The following is a 20661-nucleotide window of genomic DNA, read 5'->3' as shown; positions in this document are numbered from 1 at the left end:
GAAGCACTCCACATATAAATGCAACAAGACCTGGAAAATATCCAGGTTTGGGCTGACAAGTGACAAGTAATAGTTTGACCACAGAAGTGCCAAGCAATGACCATCCCCAATAAGTGAGAATGAAACCATCGCCCCTTGACATTCAATGGCATTACATTCACTTAATCCCCCACTATCAGACTGGGGGTTACCTTTAACCAAAACTGAAGTGGACTAACCATAGAAATACTGTGGCTCAAGAGCAGGTCAGAGGGTAGGAATCCTGCAGCAGCCCACTTGATTGGCACCCCTTAAATAAACATTCACTCCCTCTACCACTGATGCACAGTAGCCGCAGTGTGTACCATCTACAAGATTCATTGCAGGAGCTCACCAAGGCACCTTGGGCAGTACCTTCCAAACCCCATGACTACTGCCATCTTAGTGGGCAGCAGATACATGGGAACAGCTATCACCTTGAAGGTCCCCTCCAAATCACTCACCATCCTGACTTAGAAATACATCGGCGTTCCTTCACTGTCGCTGGGTCAAAATCCTGGAGCTTCCTCCCTGATAGTGGAATGGGTGTATCTACACCACATGGTCTCCAGCGGTTCAAGAAGGCAACTCACCACCATTTTCTTGAGGGAATTTGAAAAAGGGGTGGACAACAAATGCTGGCCTAGCCAGCCAAGCCCACATCCCTTAAAAATGAATTTTAAATGAGCTCCCACTATCACATTATTATTTGACAGTCATGTCAAGAATTACTTTGCTGGCTGACTGAATTATCATAGGTGCATATTAAATGAAAGGCATTTAATAATTCAAATGCTGTATTTCTCCCTCTGGGAGCTGAATGAAATCTAGCTCAGACAAGGGTGCAATCATTCTTGCTCTCCTGTCACTTGCATCGAGCCAATAGGCTCATTTCCACTTGGCAGAATCTCCAAGCCACAAACTGAATTTAGTTTCATAGTAACCCAGTTGATTACATTTTACATTGCATGGATTAGAAGGAGCAGTTCTCTTTGTCTTCATCCTGTACCTGATCTAGGAATGCTGGATAATACTAAGTATAGGAGTGAAAAGTATTTTAACCCTGAGAATCAATAACCCTCAACTGGAGCAAAGAAGCTCACCAAAGATTTAAAATATTTAATTACATTCCCTGGCAAAGCATTTGTAAGAATCATCAAACGGCTACCATGTTTACTTTCATAAAATGCAGTTTTCGTATTGCAGTATAAACAGCAGAGGTGTCTGCCAGCTTCCATGAACGGAATAATTGAGTAGCTCGGAGGGACTTGCGTGGAGCAAGTAAGCACATTAAAGAGACTGAGTGCATTGCTCTGCAGAGAGCCAGCGTGGACTCAATGGACTGAATAGTTGTCTTCTGAGCCGCAAATGACGCTTATAGTGATATCATGTTGTGTTGTAATTCATGGAGCATGTCGCGGCCTCTGGACTGAAAGTGCTGGGGGCCGGATCGGCAGCTAGAGCTGCAAGCACCACGCTGCCTCCCTGATAGCTCCCAGCAAAACGGGGAATCGGTGGCCTTTTGACGTTAATTTTCCTGGCATAAAAAAACACCGCTTTCACGCCGGCATGGAGACTTAGTCTCCAACATCGAGAATCCAGCCCCAGATATTTAAAAAAAAAATTTTTTATTGGTATTTTCAATTTTTACACAGTTACTCTATATCACTATGTTTAATATTTACAGCATGTATGGATCTTAAATATATCTTGGCATCTTCTGTCTTGTGTGCCTTCCTCGACCCCCGACCCCCTCTTGGTATTCTCCTTTTCGTTCAGGGTGTACTGTCCCCCAGCTCCTGATTCTCCCCCCCCCCCCCCCCCCCCCCCCCCTTCCCTTCCCTTCGTGCTTTCTGCTGTGTCTGCCTTTGCTGGGTTGGAGGGGGAAGAGGGGGTCCTTCCGCCCCCACCTCCTCCCTCTGCTGCTCCCCTCAGTTCCCCCGAGTTCCCTCCTCTCTTCCTCCCCGTAGAGTTGTGTATTCCTCTCTGTCTTCTGTCTCTCATGTTTCCCTCTAGTCACTGTTAGCTTCGAACAGGTCTTGGAACAGGCCGACGAATTGTTTTTGAGGAAGTCTTCCCCCAACCCTCGGATGGTGTGTTTGATCTTCTCCAAGTGGAGAAATTCCGCCAGGTCTGTCAGCCAGTCTGCAGCAGTGGATGGTGCTGCTGATCGCCAGCTGAGCAGGGTTCTCCGGCTTGCGATTAGGGAAGTGAAAGTTGGGGGCGGTCGGCCCTCTTCCCCATGTGTAGCTTTGGCTGTTCGGATACCCTGAAGATTTCACTCTTGGGCACGGCTCCATCCTCACCCCTAAAACCTTGGACATTGTCTCGGATAAGGCTGTCCAGAACCCTACAAGTTTGGGGCAAGCCCAAAACATGTGGGTGTGGTTGGCCGGGCCCCTCTGGCACCTCTCACACTTATCCTCCACCTCCGAGAAGTACCTGTTCGTTTGGGTTCTGGTTAGGTGAGTTCTGTGCACCACTTTGAACTGCATAAGGCTGAGCCTTGCGCAGGACGAGGTGGAGTTAGCCCTGCTCAGTGCTTTGCTCCGGAGTCCCAAACCCACTTCTGTCCCCAGTTCGTCTCCCCATTTCCGTCTGGCCTCGTCCATTGGCATTTGAGCCCTGTCCAGTAGCTGTCTGTACATTTTCCCACAGTTTTCTCCCTTCCTTACTGTCTGAGTTTATCAGGTCATCAAGTAGTGTGGTCTCAGGAGCCCTGGGATACCCTACCCTACTGTCTCCTTGCGGAGAAAGTGCTTTACTTGTAGGTGCCTAAGTTCCTATCCTGTCTGTGGTACCAGTTTCTTTGTCACTTCTCCTAGTGTCACTAGTCTGAGGAATCTTATCTTGGTAGACTGTTGGGTTGGAGGATGTTTCAGTGATGTGGAGGGGCAGGGCCTAGGCAATCAGAATGAGAATGTTAAAATTGAGGTGTTTAACTGTGAGCTAATGTAGCTTCGCTAGCACAGAGATAATATTGAAATGAACTTGGTACGAGTTGGAATAATTGCATCAGTTTTGAATGAGCTTAAAGTTATGGAGATGAGAAACTGGTCAGGAGTACGTTTGAAGAGAGCAGTCTAGAGGTAACAAAGGCAATTGATGAGACTGCTTGCAACAGATGAGCTGAGGCAGAATTGGAGTTTGGCAATCCGACTTAATCAAGAAGTGACAATCCAAGTGGGCCGTGGTAACCCTGTGTGTGACGTACCTAGACTTCCAAAGACTTTCCATACTGTACCACAAGAAAGACCACGTTAATTAATTCAAAGCTGTGGCTCTTCAAGTTAACACTGGGAGCATGGGGTAGCAGGTGGCGCAGTGGCTAGCACTGGGACAGCGGCGCTGAGGACCCGGGTTTGAATCCTGGCCCTAGATCACTGTCCGTGTGGAGTTTGCACATTCTCCCTGTGTCTGCCTGGGTTTCACCCCCACAACCCAAAGATGTGCAGGTTAGGTGGATTGGCTACACCAAATTTCCCCTTGATTGGGAAAAAATAATAATTGGATACTCTAAATTAAAAAAAAACCCACTGGGAGCAAATAAGAGGCTGGTTGAAGGATTGGAGACACGTATTACCATGGTTCCTAATTTAGAAATGTGACCTGGGATTGGATAATCACATTAACACAGGATGTTAAAATAGAGGGACAGTGGAATTGATGCGACCAGTTCAGAATTACACAATCGGAAAAAATATGCAACTTGGCAGAACAAAGAGATGAAATTTAATGCGGACAAGTGCAAAGTATTGCACATAGGAAAGAAAAATAGACTGGGCACGTCATGAACTATGTTGATATGGCAAAGGGTGAAGCTGAAAAAAAGACAATAAATAATGAAAAGCCAAGAGGATTGAATTACCTGGCTAAAACTGTAGATTAGTACAGGCACGGCAGCACAATGGCTAGCACTGCTGCCTCACAGCTTCAATTCCGGCCTCTGTTAACTGTCTGTGTGGAGTTTGCGCTTTCTCCCCATGTCTGCGTGTGTCTCCTCCGGTTTCTTCCCACAGTCCAAAGATGTGCAGGCTGGCCATGCTAAATTGCACCTTGGGTTGGAGTTGCAGGAATAGGGTGGGGGATTGGACCTAGGTAGGGTGGTCTTTCGAAGAGTTGAAATGGGCCAAATAGCAGCCACGTGCACTGTAGGGATTCTGTGATTCAATATTCACTTATCTACCAGGATGTTTTTTGTCATTGTGATTTATGACTTCAGTTAACTTCTTGTTACTTACTGATCAAATTGGATGGTGATGCTTTGGGGTGGGGCGAGAACTTAATTGAAAATACTGCGTGGTGTTGCGTTATAAAATGTAGCTTTGAGCATTTTGAACTATTTGAATTTGTAAGAAATCTTAGAAGGTTGGATTTTTATGAAATTTATGCCACATGTGAACACTCTGTGACTGTTTCTTAGTATGTGTGTTTGTACCTTTATCTGTATTTGCATTGTAAACAGCAAATTTAGATAAACTTAGCTTCCAGTGGGTAAAATGCCTGCAAATAAAAAAGTAAAGGTTAGGTTGAAATCTTATCAGTGCTGTTTGGTTTAACAACCTTTGATTCTCATTGGGTCAATCTTTTTAAAAAAAGTGATACTGAAAGCAAATCTGTGTGCATATCAATTACAATTACATGATTAAGGAATTGGGATGAATTTAAAACCAAATGTTGTTTATACTCTGACACCAGATTTCTGGGTCAACATTACTGAACTGAGCAAGCAATCTGTTAGAATTTATGATGTAATTTAGGATAAAGTACATTAAGCAATTCTCTTCAGTGGAAATCCCTTTTAGAGACTAAATAGGAACAGTGAATCTTATTTCTTTACAGAATAAAGCAGAAAATGAAAAAAAAAAATTTGCATATGATTTCTTTTTTTCAAAAAATATTTTTATTAAGGTTTTGCAGAATTGTTCACAAAACAGTAGTAACAATAATAACAAAACAAACTAGAGTGAACATTAACTTAGTGCAAAAAGAGAATATACAATAACTATTAAATAGACATTACCCCATGCGACTCAGTCTTCCCACACCATCCCAATGAAGCACTCACCCACCCCCCCTACGGATTGCTGCTGCTGCTGACATTGTAATTTTCCCCGAGAAAGTAGACGAACGGCTGCCACCTCCGAGGGAACCCTAGCGTAGACCCTCTTAAGGCAAACTTTATTTTCTTGAGGCTGAGAAACCCAGCTATGTTATTAACCCAAGTCTCTATACTCGGGGGCTTTGAGTCCCTCCACGTGAATAAGATCCATCTCTGGGCTACTAGGGAGGCAAAGGCCAAAACATCGGCCTCTTTCGCCCCCTGAACTCCCGGGTCTTCTGACACTCCAAAGATCGCTATCTCTGGACTTGGCATCACCCGTGTGTTAAGCAACTTGGACATTGCCCTCGCGAACCCGTGCCAGAACTCTGTAAGCTCCGAACATGGCCAAAACATGTGGACATGGTTTGCAGAGCTGCCCTTGCACCTCGTACAACTGTCTTCCACCCCAAAAAACTTGCTCATTCTCGCTGCCGTCAAATGTGCCCGGTGGACCACCTTAAATTGAATTAAACTGAGCCTGGCACATGAGGAATTAACCCTGCCCAAGACCTCTGCCCACAGACCCGCTTCCAACTCCTCGCCTGGCTCCTCCTTCCACTTGCCCTTGAGCTCCTCCACCGGGGTTTCCTCCGCCTCCTGTAGTTCCTGGTAGATATCCGACACCTTCCCATCTCCTTACTCGCGGGATCTTATTCGCCCACACAAAGCCCGAAATGATCCTATTCACCCGCTTAAAAAAGGCCTTGGGGATGAAGATGGGGAGGCACTGAAAGAAAAACCCAAAAATCTGGGGAGGACAGTCATTTTCACGGTCTGCACCCTCCCTGCCAGTGACAGTGGGAGCATGACCCACCTTTTAAAGTCCCCTTCCATTTGCTCCACTAACCGGGTCAGGTTGAGCCTGTGAAGGGCATCCCATTTCCTGGCCACCTGTATACCCAGGTAACAAAAACTTTTCTCTGCCATCCTGAGCGGCAGCTCTTTCAGTCTCTTCTCCTGCCCCTTGGCCTGGGTCACAATTAACTCGCTCTTTCCCATGTTCAGTTTGTACCCTGAAAAACTACCAAAATCCGTCTGGATCCGCAGAACCTCCCCCATCCCCTCCTCAGGGTCCGAAACATACAGGAGCAAATCATCCGCGTATAGCATCATAATAATATTCAAAAGTCTCCAGACATTGGTATTGAGTTGTCTGCCTTTAATAAACCCAGTCTGGTCTTCCTCTATCACCCCTGGGAGGCAATCCTCAATTCTTGTGGCCAGAATCTTAGCTAGCAATTTGGCATCCACGTTTAAGAGCGGAATCGGCCTGTATGACCCGCATTGTTCCGGGTTCTTTCCTTGTTTAAGAATGAGTGAGATCAAGGCCTGTGACATTGTTGGGGGGAGGGTTCCTTTCTCTCTAGCCTCATTGAAGGTCCTCATCAGGAGTGGGCTCAATATTTCCAAAAACTTCTTCTAGAATTCTACCTGGTAACCATCCGGCCCTGGGGCTTTACCCGATTGCATGCCCTCTATACCCTTGACAATCTCCTCCAATTCCTTCGGGGGCCCCAGCCCCTCCACCATGTCCTCTTCCACCTTTGGAAACCTCAACTGGTCCAAACGTTTCCTCATCCCTTCTGCTCCTGCCGGGGGCAACAACTCTTAGATTTTACTATAGAACTCCTTAAAGACTCCGCACACCACCCGGATCCAAGACCATGTTACCCTCCTTATCCTTTACTCCCCCGATTTCCCTGGCCGCCTCCCTCTTTCGCAGTTGGTGTGCTAGCATTCTACTTGCTTTCTCCCCTTACTCATAGACTGCCTCCCTTGCCTTCCTCAGCTGTGGTACTGCTTTCCCTGTGGTCAGCAGTTCAAACTTCACCTGCAGACTCCGCCGCTCCCTCAGTAGCCCCGCCTCGGGGGGGGCCTCCGCGTATCTCCTGTCAACTCGGAGTATCTTCTCCACCAGTCTCTCTCTCCGCTCTTTCTCTTTTCCCTATGGGATCGAATTGAGATGAGCTCCCCTCTGACAACTGCCTTCAGAGCCTCCCAGACCGTTGCCGCTGCTACCTCACCCGTATCGTTTGTTTCCAGGTAATCTTGGATGTTCCTGCTAATCCGCCCGCAAACCTCTTTGTCCGCCAGCAGCCCCACATCTAGTCTCCAGAGTGGGCGCTACCCTCTCTCCTCACTAAGCCACAGGTCCACCCAGAGCAGGGCATGGTCTGAGACTGTGATTGCTGAGTATTCTGTCCCCGCCACCTATGGGATTAACGCCCTGCTCAAGACAAGGAAGTCTATATGGGAATAAACCTTATGAACGTGGGAGAAATAAGAGAACTCCTTCGCTCTCGGCCGTGCGAACCTCCAGGTCTTCGAATCCAGCCCTGAATGAAACACCTGGCCTACCCATCCCTTTCACAATCTTGTGTGATCTGCGAGCTTTAAATGTGTCTCCTGAAGCATTGCTATGTCTGCCTTTAACCCCTTTAAATGCGCGAACGCGCATGCTCTTTTGACCGGCCCATTCAAACCCCTCACATTCCACGTGATCATCCTGGATGGGGGGCTAAACCCCCCCCAACCCCCTGCTGACTAGCCATAGCCCTTTTTTGGCCAACCTCAAGCCCACCCCCTCTTCCTCAAGCGCCCCCACAGGGAGTCACCACCCCTGACCCTCAATTGGTACCCCAAAATTGCTACCTCCTCTGTCAGCAAAGCAGCATCCCCCCACAGCCCCACAACCCCCAGCCAAGCACCAGCTGAGCACTTGCTAACCCCCCCACTACGCTCCCGAGAGTAAGGTGACCCATGCTGACCCCGGCAGCTCCCGCCCCTGGCGCCGAATAGACTGTCGCCTCATTATCCGTACCCCTCTCCCCACATGAATAAACTAATTAAACTACCTCTCCAGCCCCAGTGAGTAAATAGTAATACGAAACGAAAAATAAACAGAAGACACTAACATTGCCCAGTGAGGAGACACTTGTTGAACCAAGGCTCCAACTTCCCGAAAAATCGCACTAAGTACAGGGCACCCTCCGCCCCTCCGTATCTCAACTTTGCCGAAAACCTGCACCCTCCAGCCACCACCACGGCCCTTACACGCACCCAACATGGTATACAATCTTATATTAAAAATGGTACCGTGTTACCCAGCCCCACCGCCGCATTTCACCAAAGCTTAACTATCCTTTAATTCAAGTCCAGCTTTTCTTGTTTGACGAATGACCACGCCTCGTCCGGCGTCTCAAAATAGTGATACCGTTCCTTGTACGTGACCCATAGCTTCGCTGGATGTGGCATCCCAAATTTCACCCCCTTTCTGAAGAGGGTCGCCTTCACTCAGTTGAATCCTGCACACCTCTTGGCCAGCTCCGCACCCAGGTCCTGGTAGATGCGTATCACGCTGGTCTCCCATCTGCTGCTCCGTTCTTTTTTTGCTCACCACAAGACAAGTTCCTTGTCCGAGGAGCGATGAAATCTCACCACCATGGCCCTCGGCGGTTCATTCGCCTTGGGCTTCCTTGCGAGGGCTCTGTGCGCCCCGTCCAGCTCCAGGGGTCGAGGGAATACCCCCGTCCCTATCAGTGTCTCCAGCATCTTTGACACAAATGCCCCCGCATCCGACCCCTCCATACCTTCAGGGAGGCCCACAATTCTCAAGTTCTGTCTCCTGGACCTGTTTTCTAGGTCCTCCAGCCTCTCCTGCCACTTCTTGTGGAGGTCATCCTGCGCCTCCACCTTAAGGACCAATACGACTAGCTTGTCCTCATGGTCCGATAGCTTTTTCTCCATCTCCTTAATCACTTTCCCTTGTGTCGCCTGACTTGCGATCATTTGGTCTATTGATGCCTTCATCGGGGCCAGCATATCGTTTTTAAGATCAGCAAAGCAGCCCCTAAGGAACTCCTGTTGCTCCTGTGCCCACTGCGCCCATGCACCCTGGTCTATACTGGCCACCATGCCATGCCTCGGTGCCCGCTCCTCACGCTTCTCTCTGTTGGGACTTAACCGCTGCACCTGGCCACTCCTGGTCCAGCTATCCATACAACAGAGAGGGAATCCTTTTTGGCAGTGTTCGCTTCACCAATCTGATGCAAAAAGTCCATGAAAACTCCTGAAAAAAGGTCCGAGAGTCCGTTCCAGGCGGGAGCTGCCGAATGCGCGACCTACTCCTCCATGGTCGCCACTGGAACTGTAGCATGTGATTTCAAGAGAAGGTTCCACCATGCTTACGAAACCTTATTCAGGCAAACTGTCTTCAAACTGCATCTCTACCCACTCAGCCTATTGATAAACGTACTATCTTCATTTGAGCCTGGAACTCTGTCTAATCTTGCACAAATTGATTAATTTGTTTTCTAAAAGTAATGTACAATTTTTAATACAGGAACAAATGTGCATTTACATAGCATCTTTAGTGATTGTTGCTTTGTGGGCAAAAATGGCAACCAATTGGTGCTCTGCATGGTTCCATAAAGGGTATGGAGATGAAGTTCAGCATTGTCTGAAGGGTAGGGGGAGGCGTCCAAACAACCACATATGGATGTGCACACTTGTCTGTAATGTGGATGGACAGCAATTTGAAAGTCTGTGTACAATATCAAACTTGCTCATAACATTGTTTCTATGATTAATAGAAACGTTTTGAGGACGTTTGGCAGCTCTAGGGGTACATTTGTATTTATGGCATCACTGAAATGCCCCTCAAACTAATTATTGCCATTTCAAGTGTTCAGCGTAACTTTTTTTTCATCTTTTTGTTTTAAGGTCTTGCATTTAGATGCAATTTAGACACATCTTTAGTCTTTCAGGAGTACTTTAAAGCATGCATGGTTTTCAAATTGTTGGTGTTAAGTTTATTCTCTGGCTGGGTTGAAATCTAACATTTTTAAAGACTAGTATTTCTTATAAGGATTAAAAATTAACCAGTGACAAATGTGTGTTTTGTTTCTGTTGGGGCACTATTCGTGGAATGTGAATGTCTGTTTAAGCCACAGCTTCTTAGTTTCTGCCTATTCTTTCATGGGATATGAACATTGCTGAAAAGACCAACTTTTGTTGGCCATCTATAATTTCCTATGGGAAGGTGGTGGTGAGCAGTCTTCTTCAACCGTTGCAGTCCATGTGTTGTGGGTAAATCCACAGTGCAGTTAGGAAGGGAATTCAGGATTTTGATCCAGTGATATTGAAGGGACTGCGATATAGTTCCAATTTTGGATGGTGGGTGTGGCTTGGAGGGAAACTTGAAGATGGTATTTTGATGCATCTGCTGCCCTTGTCCTTTTACGAGGTAGAGGTCGTACGTTTGGAAGATGCAGTTGAATGAGGTGTTGCAAGTTGTTGTCGGACATCTTAAAGATGGTACACACTGCTGCCACTCATGGTGATGGAGGAGTGAATGTTTAAGGTGCTAGATGCTCTACCAATCAAGTGGGCTGCTTTGTCCCAGATGGTGTTCAGCTTCTTGAGTGTTTTTGGAGTTACACTCATCTAGGTAAGTGGAGAATATCCCATCATGCTCCTGACTTGTGCATTGGTGATGGTGGACAGGCTTTGGGGAGTCAGGAGGAGAGTTACTTGCTTCTGAATTCCAGGCTGTTGATTGCTATTGTAGTCCCACAATATTTACATGGCTGGTCCAGTTCAGTTCCTGGTCATTGGTAATGGACTGTTCAGTGATAGTCACATCATTGAATTTCAAGGGGATATAGTTAGATTCTCTTTTATTGGAGATATCATTGCTTGGCACAAATGTTAGTTGCCACTTATCAACCCAAGCCTGATCATTGTCCAAGTCTTCTGTGTGCAGGCTTAGGCAGCTTCAAAATTTGAGGAGCCGCGAATGGTACTTTACAATTTGCAATGATTAGCAACCATTCCACTTCTGATATTACATCGTATCTGAAGAAAAACTTTTCAAAAGCTGCAACATACTCGAATGCACAGGAGTGTCAGGAGCTTGAGACCACAGCTTTCTGTCTCAGTCAGACAAGAACACGTCCAAGCTGAAGGGGAGCAAAAATATATTTGAGAGGTTCTTGTTGCAAGTGATTTCTTCCCCTTCACAGAAAAAAACCCCTAAATTTCACTTTTAAGGCTCTTTCACTTTTTTAAAAATCGCAGCAATCTTTCTGGCAAACCAGAGACTCGAGTTGAGTATGCCTTGCTGCTAGGATGCTAGTAACTAGACGCAGCCAAATTCAATTCCATTCCCAGAGTAGAAAATAAGATTTCAACCTTGCCCAAGAATAGATGTAAAAACAACCTAGGAGAAAACGTGACGGGTTGGGAACAAAAATATGCATCTTTGTTAAAAAAATATTTTTATTCAAAAAGTTGCAGAACAACACCGCAACCATACTGTTCATGGGCATCAGTACAACAGATGTAGTTGAAACAGTTTGTTGTGTTTTGGTTTTAGTAGTGTTAAAGCTGCTTGCTGCTGTCTACCAAGCTGCTGGTCACAAACGGGTCTTAAAGATGGAAAAGTATGCATCTTGATCTCAATGGATGAGATCTACTTGTGGGACCCGCTGAGAAAAATGATTCTATTAAAAACTTGAATTTCTAAATTGCCTTAGCAATTGACTAATGCACATTGGAACTGAAAATAGGATTAAAATTGAAATTGAAGAAGGAAGAAGTGCAGTATGTTCAAGTTGCTCATAAATGCCACCCATGGGAAAAGCATGTTCTCTAAAATAGAAACGAGATCACATCAAAACTGGACTATTAATGAAATAAATCCAAAGTGGACCAGTTTTAAATACAAAATGCGTTCCTTATCAAAATTTTGATTGAAACATATTCAGCTTACACATTAAATTCGAACAATTTAATGTTCTAGAATGTTAAGGAAGCTTGTTTGTATAAAAAGCTTTCTAATTCCAATCTCTTCACAAGTGCTATTCATGGCATGTATATTAATATGAGATTAGATTCTGAGTGGTTGGGATAGAAAGTGTTGCTTTAGTGAAATGGGTAATTTGTGATGCTTGAAGCGAAGGGATTATTGTGGGGATGCGATTTTCCGGCATTTCCCATAGGCAGGATCTTCCATATTCCCCGAAGATTGGAAGATCCCTCCTGCTGCGGCCAATGGTGAGCTGTCTCCGTTGCTGGGGTGGGATTCCGCCTGAGATGTGTGGTGCTCCTCTAATTCTGGCTTCTTGTGCATCATCATTTTAATACAAGCCCACGGTTTGCAGTAGAAATACCAGTATAGATTTCAATGCCATCCCTCAATGTCGTCATCCCCTCCCTCTCTTGTACATGATATGGTATTGTAGTAACTATTCTGACTGATTCTAACTTTCACAACACTCAGTATATGCCTCAGTACGATTTCTTCAATCTGATTGACTAAATAGATGCACAGTTGCTTGCCTTGTACACAGTTTCCAGAACAACATGCTGTTTTGACTTCCTAATCATAGCAAGTTTCAGTCCAAAGTCTATAGAAAGTGATCAAGTCTATGTGTAATGAATAGCTGGTGCTATCATTCAGCAACACCTGCAAAATCCAGGTTATAGTCTGCTTATTTTCCACCTACCCTGCAACCTTGTAATTGCTGACTGGTGCTACACACACACATATTTAGAGTTCTACATTACAAGCATATACTTCCTAATCCTGCCACCACTGTTTCAGTGTGTGTCTATTTATATGTATTCAAATGAGTTACCAATTAATACCCACCGACTGCATGCAATTAAAAATTAATATGCAATTAATACTACTGTCTTTCAAGACCTCATGCTGTTCTATGAGTCCCTCTTAAAATTGTTCAATTGTCAGTTCCCTCTTCTTTTAAAATTTTTTTTAGAGTACCCAATTAATTTTTTCCAATTAAGGGGCAATTTAGCGTGGCCAATCCACCTACCCTGCACTTCTTTGAGTTGTGGGGGTGAAATCCACGCAAACCCGCAAGCTCCAAGGGCAGCACGGTGGCCTAGTGGTTAGCACAGCTGTCTCACGGCGCTGAGGTCCCAGGTTCGATCCCGGCTCTGGGTCACTGACCGTGTGGAGTTTGCACATTCTCCCCGTGTCTGCGTGGGTTTCGCCCCCCACAACCCAAAAATGTGCAGAGTAGGTGGATTGGCCACACTAAATTGCCCCTGAATTGGAAAAAATTAATTGGGTAATCTAAATTTATAAAAAAAAAACCCACAAGCTCCACACGGACAGTGAGGTTATCTCCTCTTCTAAGACTGTGCTATACTTTGGGTTAGCACTTATAATTTATCGTCCCCATCTAAATCTCTGTTTTCCTCGTTGTTCTGTGATTCGTATTGTAACAATCTTCGACATTAATGGGGCTATATGTAAGTTATTGTTTTGCTGTGATGGTACTTTTCAGTTGTGGTGTATCAGCCTGTACCAGATCCTTTTTTCTTCAAATATCTACAGCTGTATTTTCTTGAAATTTAATGGTTGGGAATGGAAATCTCTGCTTTTTCTTAACCCGTTGCAACACTGCGCACTGAATTTGATTGAAATGCTCGACCTACCATAATCTAGTTATTTCGGATTCATTTGGATCACAATAACTTGGTGATATACAGCGTCCTGTCCTGTCACAGTGCATTGTCTTGATTATATCAGATTTCCTCTGGACCAGTGAAAATCTTATTTCAGTTGTTAGGATCAGGTGAGAAAGGGTTAAATGTCTACCCTCTTTTCCCCCTCTCTTTGTTTGACTGCAGTAGGGTTTTCTTTTTACAAAACGGATGCAATTGTTTAACATAGACACAATCGCACGGGGTTCCTTGAATTTTTAAAAGAAAAAGAGGATTGTAAAATCTGGTATCAAGTCAAAATAATGAACTATGCTCTGGCTTAAACAAATTCAAGGGTTTACATGCACGCAAATAAATTAGATTGGGGAGGATGAATTGAGTGATTTAGAGTACAGTTAAATTGAAACGGTGGATCCCTTGAAGGTTGGTGACCTGGCAGAATTCGTCGGCCCTGCTGTTTTCACTAGGTGTGCATGCTGTTTTTGGTGGGAAGCAGTTTAAGGTTGTTGATGGATGGTTTCTATGTCCCTTTTAACGACAACAGTGTTGGGTTGAGTTATTTTTAAAGTATCTGCCTGCGGCACCTGGATAGTCAAATTTAGCAGACGGGGTTCAAAAACCTCCCAAGTTGGATGGAGAGAAAAAGAAACCCACACAGGGTAGCATTTTAATTGCTTGACCTGTTCTGCAGGGAAGGTAGGTGGTCAAGTTGTCCCATGATCAAAATTGGATTAAAATGCGTGAGTAGATTTTGTTGCCATACTTGAGGAGGTTCTCCCAATGCACCTCCTGGACAGGATACATTCAAAATACCTCTTGCACTACCAGCTTTTATGCAGTGTAATCTTTCTTGCTTCCTTCTATTTTATTAGTAACACAATGATCAGTGCTCCTTTCCTCACTTGTATTTTCGCTGTACCAACTAAACTGTTGTATAATCTGTTTCTGATCTGCAAACCCTACTGAGTAAAAGAAAACCCAGTTGGGGATTCCCATTGTAATTCAGTCTTTTTTGGAACTTCAAAGGCTCGGGAAAAGAAATGACTTGAAACTTTAAGATTTTTGATGTGTTTAAAAATTTACTTGAACATTCATTCTTGATTTACCAAATTTTGTTCTTTATAATTTTTAATGCTATTATGAACTTTGGCTTTATATGCTAGATTCTCAAATAATAAAAACCCTCAACCTGACTCAACTGACAGGCTAACAGTGATGTAGCAAATGAGTTTTAATAGCATTAAGATTGTTGATATTTTCCAAACAAAACTGGGCATTCTATGATTGTGTGAGTAATATTGTGGTAGTTGGGCTTTGAGGATCATGTTTGTAATGTGCATCGGTTTGTAAATTGTATAAAGATTAAGTTTGAATTCTATCCTTCACTGCCTGGCTTAGTGGAATAAAACTAAGGACAGGGTCATGTATAAATCACACCTGACTAGTGAATTTGATTCTCTCTTATGAAGCATGTCGCATAATCTCTTCTGCGCACATGTTTTAAAAAAATAATCTTCATTGTCATAAGTAGGCGTACATTAATACTGCAATGAAGTTACTGTGAAAAGCCCCTAGTCTCCACATTCAGCCACCTATTCGGGTACACAGAGGGAGAATTCAGAATGTCCAAAAATTACGCCTTTTGGGAGTTCTGGGAGGAAACCGGAGCACCTAGAGGAAACCCATGCAGACACAGGGAGAATGCACATTCCGCAGACAGTGACCCAAGCAGGAATCGAACCTGGGACTGTGGCGCTGTGAGGCCATAGTGCTAACCACTATGCTATTGTGCTGCCCACATGTTGCAGTACTAGCTAACCAGAGCTTTTTGATATGGTTTCACACTTAGATATGTGAACATATATTGCACAGATATACTTGAATTTTAAATTGTGACACTGGCTACGAAGGTGAATGGTATGGATTGTTTTCATTTGGTTCCTGTTGTGCTTTGCTCATATTGTTGTTGTTGGCATCTTTTGCCTCCCATTCAGTTCCTGGATTTGTATAATTTTTTCACCCGCTCATCTGTTTGTCTGTAAACAAGATATCTCAAAAGACAAACAACAGATTTCATTGAAACTTGGTACATAGGGTACCAAGGAAAAACTGCGTAGTTTTTGTAAAGATGCGGATCCAGATCCTGGAATATTTTTTAAGAATCTGTTAATATTTAGAGATGGGGGGCAGCGCGGTGGCAGTGGGTTAGCCCTGCTGCCTCATGGCGCCGAGGCCCCAGGTTTGATCCCGGCTCTGGGTCACTGTCCATGTGGAGTTTGCACATTCTCCCCGTGTTTGCGTGGGCTTCACCCCCACAACCTAAAGATGTGCAGGTGGATTGGCCACACTAAATTGCCCCTTAATTGGAAAAAAATAATTGGGTACACTAAATTTAGATTTAAAAAAACCAAATATTTAGAGATGGGGAAAATTGACGTTATAATGTTATGGATTGTTTTATTTAACATGTTGACTGTTTCAAAATGCTGTAAATTGTCTCGGCTTTGGTGGTGAAATTTGTTACAACTATCACAATATGAGCAGTCTTTTAAGAGCAGCTTGTTGGAAGTGGATTGGCTTGAATCTCAGTGGGATGGGAATTCTTAATAAAATTTTTAATTTTTTCGACTTTGAAAAGTTTAACTCGAAGAAGAGCTGCAAAATTGTAATCTTGCGTAACCACAGCATGGCAGAGGTATGCACTCCACTGTGCGCTCTTCATTTGCTTTTACTTGTATTTTTCTATAACTTTGCGAAAGTATATCATGTTGCTAGAACCTGTTTCAATACCTGACTCAAAATTAAAATAGAAGACATAATTTACTGGGAAATAGTTTGAGGTCATCGGACTTCCAGTAGGATGAAGTGTAACTACAAGCCAGCAAAGATTTTCTGCCAACATTGCCTTTTGTTTAGCTTTAATAAAAGCATTTAATTTAAAACTTTTTTTGACAGCATAAAATCATGATAACCAAAGTATCATTGTTATTTGTTTTTTAGGTTCACCAAGAATCTGTCACCGGATAAAATTAATTTGAGTACTCTCAAAGGTGAAGGTCAGCTCACCAACTTGGAGCTCGATGAAGAAGTACTGCAAAACATGCTGGATTTGCCCACTTGGTTGGCAATCACCAGAGTGTTCTGCAACAAGGCTGCAATTCGGGTAAGAACCTGGAATAAAATTTGTTCCACAATCACTAATCCTGCTGTGGGGAGAAAAAACATAAAGGCGACTGCAGGGGCAATACAGATGAAAATGACGCCAAGGAACATTGTCAGTCAAAAGACAACTAAGCAGGCCTGCAAAATAAATTGCATATCCATTGCAGGTTCTGTTTATAAAGGAAAGTAACTATAAACACCAACTTGCAACTGAAATGTTTTGAGACAAGAGGGTTCTTTCCTTCAATTTTCCAGAATCCAAAAGAATTTCTAGTTTTCAAAACATCAAGCCTAGAGGTAAAATTAGTATTTATGCTCACAATGACTTGAAGGATAGGAAGCCTTGTGAAATACACATGCATCACATCAAACATATTACTATTATTGACCCTTATAGTTACTCCGCAAAATATTCAGTAAGAAGTCTTACAACACCAGGTTAAAGTGTTTGTTACAAACACTAGCTTTCAGAGCACTGCTCCTTCCTCAGGTGAATCTTCAGGTGAAGGAGCAGTCCTCCGAAAGCTAGTGTTTGAAACAAACATGTTGAACTTTAACCTGGTGTTGTAAGACTTCTTACTGTGCTCACCCCAGTCCGCCGGCATTTCCACATCATCGCAAAATATTCAATCACATTGGTCAGACATAACCTTCAGTGGCTTGTAATGCTTTAGACTTCCATTTTGCACAATTAGTCAAGTAGAAAAACGTTCATTATTGACAAAGCATGAAGCAGAAAATCTTTTAGGAAATTTTATTTCCCCAGCTTTTCTGCCGTTGCTCGGTTTTGATTCATTTATCATTATGGCAAGCCGCACTCGCCTCCCAGATCTCAAAAATCCTGCAGATTATTTCTTGATAAAAGTCTTTGAATGTTTGCAATTTTACAAGTGTCCAACCTCAAATTTTTTTCCACCTAAACATTATGAAATATAGGGGATGTATTTTTCCATTTTTGTTATGGTGGGCATAGAGAATCAATGATTGGCTTCTGCAAGGTTACAGACGGCACTGGTACCCGAGTGGCGGAGGTTACAGTGTATTATTATTCATGCCTCTGGTGCTTCTGGAGTTAAGGGAGATATATGCTGGTACATACTCAAACATGGCATAATTTTTTAAATCCTGAATCCTCATGGTTGCTGAAAGCAATTGTTGTGTGGGAAGCTGTGCACCATTTTACAATGTTTTTATGGCCGTTTTGTTTTCTCCCTTGTTCTCTGGTTGTGAGTATAAAGGCACTGAGTTGAGTCTAATGATTGTACTGAATCAGTTATATTTCTCTTCTCCTGTTCCCCTCTGCACCCATGTATGTTGAGATGTTTTTTTTTCTTGCTGAGCAGTACCAGCAAGTATTGTTGCGTTGCAATCATGAAATATCACATGCAAGTAATTGGGTAGGGAAGCACTCTATCTCCACCACCCAGAGGGAAACACACTGCTCTCTGTGATGATAGGTATACTATCATCTGTATATAATATGATTCATCTGTATATAATATGAATAGATCTTCATCATCTGTATGTGTATTATAAGTTATATGTTTTATTGTTTTAGTTTTAGCATCCAGCCAGCAGGTGATGCGAGTATGCAGGCACGTGACCCAGATGCACCATGTGGTCAGGCAGAAAGTGTTGGTGTGGAGTGTTTAGCAGTCCCATATGAAAGTAGCTCTGTAGTATCTTAGTGTGAGTTAGTGTTTGACATTTATTTCCAACTGTATTCATCTTAGACATTTTAGTTATTTGTTAGTGTAGTGTTAGTCATAAATAACTTTGTTTATAAAACAAAGTCTAATGTTCTTAATTTGCACAGTAATATCGAGATTCCACAGCGGCCCAGTCAAAGAACATTTTAGTCTACATCACACAGAGGGGCAGATAGTCTATAGGAATTCTGAGGAAAGATGAATATGCAGAACTACTAATAATAGTTACTGTGAAAATCCCCTTGTCGCCACACCTCCGGCACCTTTTCAGGTACACTGAGGGAGAATTCGGAATGTCCAATTCATCTAACAAGCATGTCTTTTGGGACTTGTGGGAGGAAACCAGGCCACCCGGAGGAAACCCACTCAGACACGGGGAGAATGTGCTGACCGATCCGCACAGACAGTGACCCAAGTGGAAATCGAACCTGGGACCATGGCGCTGTGAAGGAACAGTGCTAACCACTGCTGCCCATAACTCTGCTATAATGTGCATACTTTCTAAAATGCATGCAAAATCTTTTCCTCTGGCTTAGTTGCCGGACATATGAGATTTAAGCAAAACTTAGATATGCACAGCAAAACCTACACCAGTTAGGTTAGATATTACCGTGTAGCTTTATGAGAAATGTAACTCAGTACATAATGAATAAAAGGATGAATTATGTGGTGCAAGTAAGTAATTACAAATGTTTGCATAAATTTACTATTTATCACTTGAGTGCAGTAGGCTGAAAAACGACTAAATTGTGTACCAGAATGGGAAAGACAGTTTGAGGTTCTAATGTTTGAGTAATGCAGATATGCTCACAACTTTGTTATAGTTTTCTCAATTTATTTATTTTATAATCCTTCCTGGTAGGTAGTGCATTGAACATTGTCATGAAATCCATTAATCTGTGTGTCTGAATGTTAAATTGGGAATCTGTAGAGATTGTAACATTTAGGATGTTCTAATACTTGTTATATTGGTTTCTGCCTAATATCAAGGATGGGACGTCTTGGAGTAGATTGATAGATCACCAGATCAGTTCAAAGGTCAGTCAATCGCTCTTCGTGAGGCAATCAGTTTGAGGTAGTCTGCCAGCTCACAAGTGCCAGAAACATAAATAGGGACAGAAATAGGTTCCAGTTAAGTTGAAAGGAAGAGCTGCAGGGTGGCATGTGGCGCAGTGGCTAGCACTGGGACTGCGGCACAGAGGACTCGGGTTCGAATCCCTGCCCTGGGTCAGTGTGGAGTTTGCATATTCTCTCCATGTCTGCATGGGTTTCACCCCCACAACCCAAGGATGTACAGGTTAGGTAGATTGGCCACGCTAAATTGCCCCTTAATTGGAAAAAAATAATTGAGTGCTCTAAATTTTTTTAAAAAGGAAGAGCTGTGAGGAGCAGACTTTAAGTAAGGAGGGCTAATGGAGCAAAGGTACCTCTTTGGAACAGTAGTGTCTGCTTGGCACAGCCGTAGAGCTGAAAGTGTACTTGTAGGCTACTGTTGAGTGTACTCTGGAATCTAAGGAAAAGGAATCTCGAAAGGCAATATTGAAAATGAAAACCCTTCGAGATGGTCCATTGTTAAAGCTGTCTGAGTTGGGAGGCCATTTAAGAGAATTCTAAGGAGGGATCTTTGAAGGTGAAACTGGGAATCCCGTGTGTGGCAGAGTTGCTCTTCCTGAAAAAATATTTTTATTGAAGCATTTTTCACATATTTAAACCAAAGAGAAACAGCAACAACATCAACATACAACATGCAATAACCATAACCAAATTGCCCCCTCTCATCCCTCCAGCATACATGCACCCTTTTCTTTTATCAGAACAAACCCCAAACAAAAGAAAGGAGCCCCCTGCCGACGTTTTACTACTCCTTAAAGAAGTCGATAAACAGCCTCCACATCGAGAAGGACCTCTCCTCCAAATCCCTGAAAAAAACTTTATTTTCTCAAAATGCTGAAACTTCTCCAAATCAATCATCCATACCCTGCCCTAGGCAGCTCGGAGTGCTGATACCCGAACAATATCTTCATCCAGGTATCAGGGGGGCAAAGGCCAACACGTCGACCTCTCTCCCCACCTGTATTCCCGGATCCTCTGACACTCCAAATATTACCAGCCACGGCTTGGAGCCACCTTTACCGGAAGAATCTTTGACATGTGTCTGCAAACAATTTCCAAAACTCCTCCAAACTCTGGCCA

General features: G+C 43.6%; 1 protein-coding gene across 1 annotated transcript in view; it reads left to right on the top strand.

Moving 5' to 3' along the window:
• Positions 1-20661, top strand: part of uhrf1bp1l (UHRF1 binding protein 1-like) — a 180509-nt gene that overhangs the window by 18110 nt on the left and 141738 nt on the right. Inside the window, 1 exon segment of the mRNA XM_038811302.1 lies at positions 16598-16760. Within this exon segment, the coding sequence (XP_038667230.1) occupies positions 16598-16760 (163 nt within the window).

Source organism: Scyliorhinus canicula, chromosome 11 (assembly GCF_902713615.1).
Source record: "Scyliorhinus canicula chromosome 11, sScyCan1.1, whole genome shotgun sequence".
Taxonomy (NCBI): Eukaryota; Metazoa; Chordata; class Chondrichthyes; order Carcharhiniformes; family Scyliorhinidae; genus Scyliorhinus; species Scyliorhinus canicula.
Note: the sequence above shows the minus strand (reverse complement) of the source record. Positions and strands in the feature narration are given on the sequence as shown.